At 42.7% G+C, this 14,330-nt stretch overlaps 1 protein-coding gene across 1 annotated transcript in view; it reads left to right on the top strand.

Moving 5' to 3' along the window:
- Positions 1-14,330, top strand: part of SHISA9 (shisa family member 9) — a 1,140,149-nt gene that overhangs the window by 150,452 nt on the left and 975,367 nt on the right. Inside the window, exon 2 of the mRNA XM_078663164.1 lies at positions 8,217-8,344. Within this exon, the coding sequence (XP_078519290.1) occupies positions 8,217-8,344 (128 nt within the window). The remainder of the gene's footprint in view (positions 1-8,216; positions 8,345-14,330) is intronic.

The raw sequence follows: 14,330 nt of genomic DNA, 5'->3' as shown, positions 1-14,330 counted from the left end.
CCAGAGCCACCATCTGCCAGCGAAGGGTATGGAGGGCCAGAGTAAAGTGATCTCTCTGTTCGGTTAACCACTAACTGGAGGCCTGGCTGTGTTTCCTCTGTTGTTTTAGGATATCTTTCTTGAGCACTTCAACATAGATAATGTTACAATATTCCAAAAAACAATATCACGACCCTGAAATGCTCAACGTTCACCAAGAAAGATCCTTCTCAGTGTCAGGAGTTGGTAACTGTCATCCATTTGACACAATCCATGGTTTGTGTACAAAGCTCTGTGTCAAGCTACACCCCTCAACAGTTTACTACATTTCCAGTGAATTGATACTTTCACAGTTGACAAGAAGCGCTTAATAAATCTACTGTTTGATTGATTAATTGATTACTTGGATTATGGAAGTGCCTACTTACTCTCACTATTTGAATAGAAAAATTGCCTATACAGTTTTGCTTAGAAAATTCGTGGGACCCCTTGATGAGGTAATTTTCCACTAAAGCAGAGCTCTAATTCCTCCTTATATCCTTCCAGAATATTACCAACTTGGCTGATCGTCTTACAGAAAATAGCTGGGAACATAAAAAACATAAATACTTTTCAACCATTCCCTTTTCATGGGATCAAAGCATAGGATAGAGAACTAAAGGGAGAAAATCATTTGACTTTCATTTACAGTCAAAATGTGCTCAACCTGTTGCATTTAATGATTACGTTTTATATTCAAAAATTGTTTATATGAATCTCCATATTGCCAAAAAGTAAACCCATGACCAAATGAATTCCTTGGTAGTAGCACACTTTGCAAATTGAAGATCTTTCTAGAAGTGTATGTTACAGGCATGGTGTAGAAACCACCTTGGAATGGGTGTTGTTTCAATTTAGTATAATACCAATGAAAGACAAAACTGTACAATGATTATAATAGAGCAACCCATGAATATGCCCTAAATTGAAGGAGATCGGGCTCTTGTTAGTAGATTGCTGTTAGACCTGTCATTCTTAGGGTGGTTTTACCCCCAACTTTTTGCCTTCCTACCTCCACTTTGTTTGGTATCTTTTTGTTGGCCTTAGGACTCTGAGCACTTTACCACTACTAACCAGTGCTAAAGTGCATGCACTTCTCCCCTAAAACATGGTGTATACCTGATTGGCATATTTAGTTTACCTGTAAGTCCCTTGTAAAGGGGGATATCATATTCCCAGGGCCTGTATTCTAAATGCTACTATTGGGCCTGCAGCACTGTTTGCGTCTTGCACACAAGAGGTTTTTCAAACCTAAGGCCTGTGTGTGCAGCTTACTGCCACTTCAACTTGGCATTTAAAACCACTTGCCAAGCCTTAAACTCCCCTTTTATTACACATAGGTCACCCTACGGTAAGCCTAGTTAGTCCTATGGCCATTGTGCTGTGTAACTAAAAGGTAGGACATGCACTTTTAAGTTTTACACGTCCAATTAGTGACAAACAGCTAGATTTGTTTTTCACAACGGTGAGGCATACTCCTCTCATAGGCTAGCATTGTGAATTCCTTAAAAAACTTTTAAGGTCTAATTTCTGATTGGGAAGGAGTAGCTGAATCGTGTTTTTTACCTTTGCAATAGTAATGATAAATCTTCCTTACTGGTAAAGTTGGATTTGACTTTAAAATTTTAGAATTGCCACTTTCTAGAATGTGGACATTTATCTGCTCTTAACTTTTCTCTGTGTGCCTGCAGCCTATCTCCAAAACATGTCTGGGCTGGGTGGCAGCTATACTTTGTGCATACCCTCTAGACAGCCACAAACACAGGTAGGTGATGCTCATCTGCATTATGAGTACTCGTCTGCATTCATCTATATTCTGATGGGTCTTCCTGGGCAGGGAGGAATGGGAGGGGGTATAGGCAGTGTCCTGTCCACTCACAAAGCACCAATCCACCCCCCACATGTAGCCTGGCAGACAGAGCTGGGTTGAAAGGGAACCTTGTGCTTTGGAATCACCCCCGACTTCAAATAGACTTTTGGGTGCAAGTACTGGGGCTCTGACTCTACCAAATCCGTAGACTACTGGACCTGGGAAGAGCTCTGCTGGAGCAAAGATGACAGTGCTGTAAGGATTGACACTTTGCCTTGACGGATTGTTCTGAGGAACTCCTTCTCTGTGTGGCTGAGCTACCCTGCTGCCTGCTGATCTCTGCGCTGCTGAGAACAGGGACTGGACCCATCTCACTTGAACCCAGAGTAACTCCAAGAGCGTGGTGCATTGCCTCCTATTTTCTGGAATCTCAGGGATACAAAAGACTTCCTGCAATCCTGCTGGTGCTGCTGGACTCTGCCATCAGTGAGTGCTACCCTTGCCTAAGGTGCCCCCTCCAGTCCTGAGCCTCAGAAGTGGGCATATCGTTGCCACTGTGCCAGTCGTTACCAAACCATCACCCTTCGATGCCGATCCAGAGGCTGTACAATGTCAGTGGTTTCACAGCATGCATTACCCGAAGGTGATGATCTGCGCAGCTTGACGAAGATGCAGTGCCTTCATCTTTATGGAGCTCGACTACGAAGTGGTAACCCACTGCATGAATCGGAACTGATGCATCGTGCTCTCGACTTCGACACTTTCTCACTCCAGGCCCTTTTTCAGTGGGACCTGCATGAGTCTCGTAGCTGGCCTTCCGTCCATCGTGGTTAGCCTTAACTTTGATTTGTCCCAGTCCCTCGTGACCTCAATAAACCTTCTGACCGCTAGTGACTTCTAAGCATTATTTGTGCATTTCAATCTTTAAAAATTCATATATTGACTTCTACTGATTGGAGTTTTGTTGTGTTGGTCTTGTTTTACTCAGATACATATTCTTTATTTTTCTAAACCTCTGTGGAGTCTTTTTGTGGTGTTTTCATTGTGTTACTGTGTGTGTTGCACAAATACTTTAGACATTGCCTGTTAGAACTGGGGGTCTCTAGTTGGCAGAGGTAGGTACCACTGTCCAAATAGGGACCATTGCTTCTAGTCAGGGTAAGGAGGATACACTCTTTAGATAGCCCCTGCTCACCCCCTTGGTAGCTTGGCACGAGCAGTCAAGGCTCATCAAAGGCAATGTGTAAAGTATTTGCACCAACACTCACAGTAACACAGTGAAAACACCACAAACTGACTCCACAACAGTTTAGAAAAATAAAGTATTTAATCTAAACTATACAAGACCAAAACAACAAAAATCCAACATACACAGTTCAAGAATATGGTTTCAAAAGTGTTCTTAAGGTTGCGATAAAAGAATCCACAGTTCCTTGAAAAGTTCACAGTTGCGTCACGTTTAGCAAATAGTACCTTTAAATGTGACAAAGTTTAAAACAAAAACTGGTGCGGTGGAAAACAAGCGATGCGTCACTCCTAAAACCTTGGGGAGGCGATGCGACAGCCCCGCGGGATGTAGCAGGCGTGATGAGGTGACTCCGATCTGTATGGGGAGGGATGCGATACCTTGTATGGATTCAGGTGCGAAGGTTCCGTAGTGAAAGAAGCTTGCAAAGGCACGATGCGATGATCTTTGAAGTTGCGACGATCTCCGGGGCGATGATGCGTGGACCAGCGGTGATCTTCCTCTCACAGCTCCTCGATGCAATGGCTCTGCAACGACACTCGCAGTGACGTGATTCGGTCCGCAAGCAAGCGGTGCGGCGATCTCACCCAGCGACGACAGGCTCTGCGACGACAATCGTAGCAATGGTAATCTCCCCGCACCGGTTTGGTGTGTCCCGCAAACGAAGGATGCGACGACTCTGGCAGAGGCAACAGGCGCTGCGACGATCTCGGCCTTCGCAGCGGTGGGAATTTCCTCTCACTGACGGGGATGCACTCCACAAGCGAGCAATGCAACAAAACTTGCAGAAAGTCTTTAAAAGCTTGGTTTCTAGCTTCCCAACACAGGTACAACTTCCAGAGGCACAACAACTGGCCCAAGCACTCTAGGAAGGACAGAACTCTTTCAGTAGAGTTCAGGGAAGCTGGGGGTGAAGTCCTTTTGTTCCTGGGACTTCTTAACAGGGAGCCAGCTCTTCTCAGGCCCTTGGAGATTCCTTCAAGCAAGGGGACACAGCACCAAAAGCAAAGTCCTTCCCCTCTCCTTGGCAGCAAAGCAACAGCAGGTCAGTCCAGCAGAGCAACAGCAGTACAGTCTTCCTTCTTCAGTTTCAGTTTTCTCCTTGGCAGAGGTTCCTTCTTGATTCCAGGATGATCTAATTTTCTGTAGTCAGGGGTCCTGTACTTATACCCCTAAAAGTCTTTGATCCCTCTGTGCAGGAGGGCTCTGAGCCCGGTCTGAACCAGTTCTGGGTGTTACTTTAGCACTTTATTTTCCTGGCCTCTCCTTTCCTTTCAGAGAGAGGGGCAGAGTCGTCAGCCGCCCAGCAGCATTGTGGAAGGCAGGCTCAGCCCTATTCAGGTCCAGGTGCTACCCCCTCCCACCACTCTAGATGCAGATGGAGCTATTCAGCCCAGGGATTGCCCACCAGACTCTGGAAGCCACCCATCCCCTGTCACTCACAAACCAGACAGCCATTTCACAAACAGGCCAAGGCGCATAGAAAGGTCAGACAAGAGAACAGCAACTTTCTAAAAGTGCTGTTCTCAAACACAGGATTTAAAAACAGCCTTTCCTAAAAGATGTGTTATTAAATTCTGAGTTCAGGGATACCAGACTTTTATGTACTATCTTGCTCCTATGGGAAGATATACTGGTAGCCACTGTAGCCAGCATTCCCCGTGATAGCCTATGGGGCAAGATAGCCTTACAATAGTGAAAAACGAAAATGGCTGTAATTCACTACCAGAGCTTGCCACCTGCACCAGTACATGCTCTACCTTTCACATACACTGCACCCTGCCCAAGGGGGTACCTTGGACCTTCCATAGGGGTGACCAAGGTGTACAGAAAGGGAAGGGTTAGGCCTGGCCAGTGGGGACACTGACCAAGAGGACATGGCAGTTCACAGACTGCAACACAGGCACTGTGGTGGCAGGCCTGAGACACCATTTTAGGGCTACTCATGTGGGGGGCACAATCAGTGCTGCAGGCCCACTAGTAGCATTTGTTATCACCAGCCCTGGCACACTCAGTGCCATTTACTAGGGACTTCTTGGTGACACAAATATGCCAATCATTGATAACCAATCCTATTAACAATTTACACAGGGGGCACTTGCACTTTGACACTGAACAGCAGTGGCAAAGTGCCCAAAGCATCTAAACCAGCAAAAACGAAATCCAGCACAGCATCAAAAATACAGGAGGTAGAGGCAAAAAGATAGGGGGAAACCACGCCAAAGATGCCAGGTCTAACATTGCCCCTTAAGTTAATCCTGCTTGCTCTGTGTCAAGCAACCTGAGGGTGGGCACAGGTTAATTTAAAGTGTGTATCAAGCTTAGACTGACTAGGACAGTAATCCCTACTTGGACAAGGTGCCATCCTCTGGCAATTGATAATCATTGACAACTTCCAAACCATAAGTTCCTAGTACCTTTTTTTTTATTCCAAACTGAATATATTAGCATTCGCCTTAGTCCACTTTCTAACCGTAAGGATTATAACACCTGTGTGTCTCTCTCAAATTGTTTTTATAATATTGTCTGCATCAAATAATTTGTTCTTGGGCTCTCAACCTCTATTGCAAAGAAAATGTGTGATGTATGAGCTTACTAGTATATTAGGTTGGGGCAAGCTTAAGTTATTGTTTATTAATTACATTTGACAATTGTGGATAAGCCAATGTTACCATGGTTTAGGGACAGATCAACTGTCCTTTAGCACTGGTCAGTGGTAAAGTGCCCAAAATCCTGAAGCTAGGAAAAAATGAAGTCAGCAAACAGGAAGTCAGAAGGCACAAAAGCCGAGAAACCCACACAAAGGATGGCTGATCTAACAAGCACAATAAAACTTCATTCGATTGGTTTGTCCCTCAGCTAAGAGTAGTCACATAGCCAAGATGTTGTTCTTCTCATTCCCCTGCCTGGCATTCACTGTTCCTTAATAGCGAAGAGGAATAAATACTGTGGCCTCCTGTAGTTAAGACCACTTCAAACTTTCATTTGCGCTTGAGGGGAGGCGGGGTAAATTTGTCATCAAACTTCGACCTACCGACCAAATGAGCCTTAAGTTTAGACCAACCACAGGCGGTGTTCAATTAGCACTCAACAAGCAGGAGTGCTTCTCTCAAGAAATGCTGAATAATCACAATCTTTCCAAGTGAAGTAGACAATACCTCACTTCCATTAGAAAAGACCCCTCCACATATGGAATCACTGTTTCTTGAATGCGGTGTACGCTGTATTAATGAATGGTTGACTGGGTCCCTTATGTAATGCTATGAAGGCTGGGCATTTTAAAACGAGGACAAAGATGATCATCGCTGGTTTATACAGTTAGTACACTTATCGTGAAACTATTCTCGACTCGATGAGAAATCAACACTCAAATGTTGCTTATGGATGCCAGTGCTTACTTTGTGCCTGTGGTTCCAAATCGGGCTGCACCAGTTCGCTTTGTGAGGGACCAGGACTTATCTTTCATCATCAGACTTGGGCCATGGAGAAAGAAAGGCAGGACAAGATAAAAGCATGAGTGATTGCAAGAAAACCGTGACAAAGGGAGAAAGCAGAGATGAAAAATAACCTGCAAGAATTACATAAATAGAACGGAGGTGAAGGGTGGTTATAGAAAGAGTGGTGCAATCTAAAACAGATAGCCTTTGTATATGCTAATGCATGCATTTAGAAGGCCGGCTGACCACTCCTAAGAAAATGTTTCTGCCCCTGCTCTTTTATAAAGTAATACGAAAAGTCTGTGGAGCCAGTACCCATGCAAATTGTATCTGCACCTTTGGGGCCCTTTCCACGCAGATTCATGTATTAAGTGGCCTAATAATAAAAACAGTGGAGATTGCTTATTCCCACAATTAACATGGAAAGAAAGAATCAGTTGAACGCAAAGATTCACTCATTGAATGAATGAATGAATGAATGAATGAATGAATGAAATATGATTTATTCACGCGCTACTATGCCCACTGGCGAGATCGTTGGAAAAACTGTTTTGGGGGCACCAGAAAGTAAGGAGTGCCCTAAGGAGAAGGCTATAAATGTTTTCTGGGCACCACGCCTTACGACTGATTTTGAGTTGGGAGAAACATCAACTTGTTTCCTGATGAAGGTGGTTTGGATCATTTAATCCCACCGAAACGCGACACTAGATCAATGTAACTTTGGTTCTAACAAATGATCATTCTGTTTGCTATGGCTAAACCAAGGATCTGTGTTCGATTAGTGGTTCTAAATGACAAATGTGTATGTCTATGATATTTTTTCTCCCCCTTTTTTCCTGTGTTAAACATACATATTGTATGGATAGGCTTGCTTTGCATATATTTATTGTATATTGTGTTCCAATTCATAAATGTCTGTTTTTTAAATACATGTATACATTTGTTTACATATCCAAATCTCATGGTAATATTGGCGGAATGATGAATGAATGAATGTGTGAAATGGTATTGATTGGTTTTATCTATACATTTCCAAAGGGGAATTGCTGATTTTGACTGGCTTTTATTAATTAAACATTGCGGATACCTGTGTCACTATATGAATTAAATCAAATACGTCTTTAATACAAGGTAGTCTTTCTGTCACTGACAGTTTAGATGTGTCATCGTGGTGGATGTTCCCTTACTTTCTATGTTCCAATTTTCACTGGGTTATGGTTTCTTTTGTGTACATTTCTAGGCTTGGTATGAGTCAAACTACCTTTTCCCCGTAGAGTTAAAGTGTGAAGCAAAATACTAGCCCCCAAGCCATCAGACAGTTGCACCTCGACTACCTTATTTATTATCTATTGTTGATGGTTCTTCCTCATTAGCCTTAGTTTCCATTTTCAAATATTCAAAAGAAAATATGACTGCATTTTATAACAATAGACCTGAGGCTGCGCATTCCATTCCTTCGCTGTGACAGCACATAGGTATCATGTAATAAAAAGCCTGTATTGTGTGAGTCAGTAATTTCCCTCAGACATTATCCAATTATGAATCTGGCAGACCTCCAATTACAGGCACACACGCAAGATAGCGTGTAGGTCCTAATATGCTCCTGTCCCCATAGGGTTCATACACATTGTTTGCGCTAGACTGCTTATGGATATATTGCATCTGGTTCAATCTAATTGAGCATAACGCTTTCCTTATGTCCCAGGGCTCTCGCTGACGTGATGCGACAAGGGGACCAATACAACGCAGAACACATGGAAAGAGACGCCAACCTCACAGTCCATGTACAACACTACGAGAACATGCAGCCGAGGCCGCCTGCCAACAACATGCGTAAGTTTTACACTATAACATGGCGTTTGTGACAGGAATTTACTGTAAACTGCAAGCCGGTGTGTACACGAAGGGTGTCAGCAAACCTCAGCCCAGGAGCCTATGTTATACAGTGATTCTTTGAGGTGGCACCAATTGAGGCGGCATATGGACATTTAGCAACCTTGGATTTGGTATGCAATGCTTTCTCCCTTCATTTGCCATGTTTAGACTATTATGAGATTCGTGGGCCTAGTCTTTTATTTTCTAAGTGCAGACTACATATTTATGTGAAATGGCTGGGCAAGCAAAGCAACGTGTTGGGCATTGTTTGAAGCAGTTGTAATTGGGTAATCAGCAGTTTATGCTGTGTTTAATAGCACGAAAATGGAGCAAGGGCATTAGAGCACTTTACATGAAACCCTGATTACATTGCACATTGTTTTCTTAGGCACGGGGAGATGAAATGGAGAGTATTTTGCCCAGAATCACACTGGATGTTGAGCAGAGATTGGGATTCGAACTTGGTTTCTTAGTTGTCAGCTCTGGCTCTTAGACCACACCTTCTCTTATGTTGATTCGTCATTTAGGCACCATTTATATCCTTTATAGAGGGAGCTCTGTGAAGGTGATATTCTTAAGGTGATTAAGCAGACAGAGGCTGATGCTGTTAGGACAGGAAGCAACACTGGTTTCCCGGCAGGTTTAGCCTCCCATGCATTAGGTCAGGATTTTATATGGGTCCGTTTTTATATGGGTCAGCCTGGACCAGCGAAGTTCAAGCAAGCGTTCAGGTGGTGGCCAGTGATCAAGTGGATCTGGCCACCTTTGTGATGCTGCTTGGCATGGAGGACAGTTAGTGGTTGCCATTGGCGGTAGCCCTCTTGTTCCTGGCCTGCCATCTGGAACATCCCTTACCACCCCGGCTCAAGGGTCATGAAGACAGGAACAAGGAAAGAAAGTAAACAGAGCTCTTTGACCCCAGGTCACTTGCTCTAGCTTCTACTACTAGCCCTTCCCTTAGCATCTGGGAAGCAAACATAAGGACGTTGGGGTCAACATTTTAGATAATGTGTGAACGCTGTGGTGGGATTCAGGAGTCAATGGGTATATGACGTCACTCAAGCTACCTGCGGCATTTTGGTGAATCAAGGCCCTTGGTGGACTCATACAAGTTTGTATATTGGAATGCTTTTTTTGACCACCAAAAGGAGTGTGTTTCTCAGTACAGGGTCCAGTAGGTAGAACTGTGAGTCTTCCATACCTGCCTAGCTGGACTCAGATGTGGTGAAGAAGCTGGGAGTGACTGATCATAGCTGTCTAAAGTGAATCTCTGGGTTCACCATAGCATTGTTCAATATGTATGGTACAGAATGATGATTTAGTTCTTGTTAGGATGAAAGGGTAGTGAGGTTTTTCTAGGTCAGGGGAAACACAGTAATTTAAACTGAGTCTGGAATCAGTTATTGTAAACTCTAAAGTCTGTCCAGTTGCCATCCAGGTAGGCCAGCTTACAGAGGGTTATAACTGACCAATGCCGATCTGAAGGAGAAGGTAAGGATGGAAGCATGGACATCGGCATCAAGAGTGGTGAAGGACGTTCTCAATGTATATCTTCCTCCTTTCTTGTGTGGACTGCTCAGGTTGATATTGGGCTTAATCTCAAGGTTCTTTGCATGGGAGAAGAACGAGACTCAGAATGTTTGAAGCGTAATAAATATTGGGATCATAATTTTGCCCCAGTTTATTTTGGAATAAACATACCTTTAGGCAACCGCGACCCATGCAGGTATGAGCAGTGGGGCCCGGTGTGGGGGGGGGGGTTTGGATTTCGACGGACGATGACGAGGGAAAATCAATTATTTATTTAATTTTTCCTCGAAATCGGCTGTCGAAAATCCCCCTCATCGGGCCCCACAACTCTTACCTGCACGGGCTGCGGCTGCCTATAAGACAAGGCATTGCATCATTGAGGAAAATGGCAAAGAGCCCCAGGGTAGGAAAGATACAATCCTTGTACATCTATGTTGAGAGCAGGACGAATAACAAAAATCTGAAAATGTAGAACTATAATATTGACTGAAATGTGGAAAAATAGGACAAGATGATTCATTTGTTTTGTAATGTTACCCAATGTGACTTAAATACATTTTGAACAGAAAGGGCATTCTAGGATAGCCATTTACTGCATGGGGTTCCGTTGCTAGCTCCAATATGTTTTTTAAGTAGGTAATTATTTGTGAATACTTCCTGCCCATGAGCTACTTTAGCCCTGAATGGATATTGATGTTCTGATTTGCTAAGGCACCAAGCAACAGAGCACATCGATATAGTTACATTAATCAAATGATCTATATTTGTTCCAACTCATATGAGCAATACCTTAATTGGACCATTGTTTCTCTGCCAAGAAAACAACTGAGGACAACAATGTCAAAGGTTTACATGTTTATGCTTATTTCACAGTAAATCAGCATGAAGGTGTTTTTTATTTACTTGACCCTGCTAAGCACTGACACATTCTGTGCAGTTTTACTGTTGAAAATTTGCCTTTTTGTACCCAAAACAAGCCCAAATGAAGAAACTGAAAATAAAATATGGAAAGACAAAAGTTTTTGTGTTAGATTTTTAAAGTGGTTCCACATGGTCACCTCTCTAAACATATTAGGATCCTTTTGACCAAAATAATCCAGTGTTCTGTTTCTGTGCATCCGAGACCTGTCACACATCAGAGCCTTGCCAAAGGTTATACAATCTCTGATAGTCAAGTCATTCGGGCATGATACCCAAAGCCACTGTTTCACTTGATAGCCTGGTGGAGTGAAAGAAACTCTGCATTCCTCGTTATCTCCAGAATGCAAAGCTACTTCAGGCAGAATATAATAAAAGATGGTGTAAGAGGCTATTACAGCAAGTTGTTGCTTTCTGCAATAGAAGTTAATAAGGCCCAGAGAAAGGGATAGAATGGAACTATCTATCTATCATGAGCAGCAGATACAAAAAGAAAACAAAAAGAGGCTTTTTAAGCATTGGTTACTCAAGGCATTCTAGAGTGATAGTTTATCTTGTCTAGCCTTAGCCCTCGTAGTACTACAGGGTATGAAATTCCTAGCCGCCGCCCTTTTAAAAGTATAAATGTTAATGTATCACATTTCATACGGATTTATCTTTTTCTAGTTGACTTAAATGCTTTAATAATAGTGTTAAAAGTGCAAAAATGTAGTAGGGCATTGTTAAGTACCTAACGCTAACATAGCCAATGTGTTTCTTATAACGACATCTTAACATCACACTTTTCATAGACGAAATTTTGGAATGAAGTTCTGATGTCCATTGTTATTTAAAAAAGGTTTCAGCACAATATTAAAAATGTGTATGAAAAGGTTTCCAGCCTTTAAAGTTTCTTAATATTTAAATAATCCCACATACCAGGAGCTTGCATTATAGAAATTTAACCACTAACAAACACCATTAAGTTATATTCTAAGGCAGCAGATATAAAAAAGGTAGGTAAACCATCAGAGAGTGATAGATGCAATAAAGATTGCACATTTTGAAAAATGTATTGTAAATATTTGGGGCCCGATTTACAAAGGGCCTCTGCATTCATGGTGGAGACTGTAAACGTGGGGGCGTCTCTTCACATGGGGCAGAAATTCAGGATTGAGAATTCTCATTACAGAGATTCTGCTTTGAGTGCAGTGTTGTGTAGTTCCTACAAATCTATGTAGGATATGCGTGTTCAGACAACATAAACTGAGGGACTGGTGTCCAGACTGATTCCAGAAACCCCCAAAGGAAATGTCAGTCTGTTAGTGCAGCTAGCTCACAGTGCCACTACAAGCCCCTCTTACCAAGGAGCAAGTAGCTTCTGGCAACTATCGAACATGACAACTCTGACCCCTCAGGGATATTGGAAACAGTACAGTACTTTTCGCTCAGTCACTTGTGCTCACTTTCTCACAGAATAAAAGGTGGGTACGTTTTTCAATAAGCATTTATTGAACCAGCGTCACTCTAGTGTAAAATATGTGTGCTGCAACAAATATGAGAAAGAAACAAATATATACGGTTATAAGCAACAACAGAATAGATAAAAGGTAGAATTCTACCATAGTGCTAAAACAATGACTACATGACAGTATTAATCCGTTCTCCTACGATGCAACCCTAACTAGATGTACCTAAGTGTACCTAGCATGTATGTAGTTGTATAGCCAAGAATCCCCTTATGACAGAGCCAACCCCATTACCAGATTTGGGAGAGCGAAGGACCCCATCTTGGTCTCAAGTAGGACACCCCGCGAGGGATGTCAGACCATTGCATGCTTGAGTTTCTGCGTGTAAGAACCTCAGAGTCTCCCATCAGTGTGTCAGCAAGGACGTGATTTTCTCCTATAGTTTACCCAGTGAAGATGTAATGCTTATATACCCGAAAGGTACCCTCAGGGGTTCTACCTTGAACTGTAGTATGGGCATGTCAGGCAAGGATGTCGATAGAGGTGACCCTTATTGAAACCCACAACTGCGGAGCCTCAGCCACGAGTGTGGAGGCCCTTTGGGAATCAGGTCCAGAGTGTTTGAGAAATTGAGACAATGTGGTTTCCAGGTATTCAGCTGCAAACCCTTACAAAGCTGATACATTTCAAAGATGTGCACCTTAAACGTTTTGTCAAAAATAATCAGTTTCAGAGAAATACCTATTGAAACCTGATGTGGCTAGATTTAAGAGGTTGAAATCTACAAAGTGATTGAAAACCCAATCTCATCTTAAGGTTAAAGTAAACCAATGAAAATATAGCAGTCGATGAATTGACATATCAAAGAAATTGGAAGGTTTGAGTTTGGAACAACAATCACTTTTAGAAGATGTGTAGACAATGGAAGAATAATGCTTCCCTCTTGTGCAAATTCCACCAATACACAAAAGTGCAGCACAATAAGTAAGAAACCTGAGCAGGATGAATTATTTAACCACTTCTTGGTAAGAGGTAGAGAGGACAAATGTTTTTGTATGACCTGCAAGATGATAGGGGAGCAGATGCTTTCATATCTAACATGACAAGTATCCAACGACACACAAGCCAGGTTGGCTCCACAAAGGCAAATTCAGGATTCTGTAAATGTTTCCTTCCCTTACCCTCAGGGACCAAGCACAAGACGTACACTGAGAGAGTTGCTTGAAAAAGCAGAAAAAACATAATTTATGGATATTTGCTGAACTAATGAATCTAATTGGATGTGTTCTGTGGGTGGACAGATGCAGAAAGGTCTGTTTACACTAGCTTTTGTACAAATAAATGATTCTAATATTACTTCCTAAAATTTGATTGAGTAAAGTGTGTTTTTCTGCATAATAATCTATGTTGTGTATCATGAAGATGCCCAGACCAAAAACAATAACGCTCAAATCTTCACAATTCCTAACAATGTCAACAAATAAAGATTGTCAGAGAGAAAGTGTTCACTTTTTCTGCACTGACCTTAGAGAATGAGGGCTGATTCAGAAAGATTTTTCTACACATAGGTGTGACTTGCCCTGTACTCATGGTTTACTACTCAATTCTAGAGGTAAGCCAGGTGAGCTACAAGGATACATGGCAAAGTCTTTTCTGAATCGGATCCTGGTAGGTCTGTGGCACCATTTCTGCATATTCCTTGAGGAATGTTGCCACATTTCAATTAGATATTAAATGATTGAATAAGCTTGCGGAGCTGGTGAATGTGTTCATAAAGGTACAGACAAAACTTAATAGAGAAGAGACTTACAGTGGCAGAATGGAACAGTGGCGTAGTTAGACCTTAGGTCGCCGGTGGCAGCCCCTGCCTTTTGCTGCCTGTGGCGGCTGACGGTGAGAGCAGGGGAAGGCCGCCGCCCCCAAAACTTGTGCCGCCCAGGTTAGACCGCCCCCTATTGCTACACCACTGGAATGGAGGTCCTCTGAAATGGAGGTCCGTGTGCCAAGGTTTGATACAGTGTAAGAATACTAGGACCAAATGAGAGTGG

The sequence above is a fragment of the Lissotriton helveticus genome, chromosome 10 (assembly GCF_964261635.1).
Source record: "Lissotriton helveticus chromosome 10, aLisHel1.1, whole genome shotgun sequence".
NCBI classification, from domain to species: Eukaryota; Metazoa; Chordata; class Amphibia; order Caudata; family Salamandridae; genus Lissotriton; species Lissotriton helveticus.
This window is presented reverse-complemented; position numbering and strand designations above follow the sequence as displayed.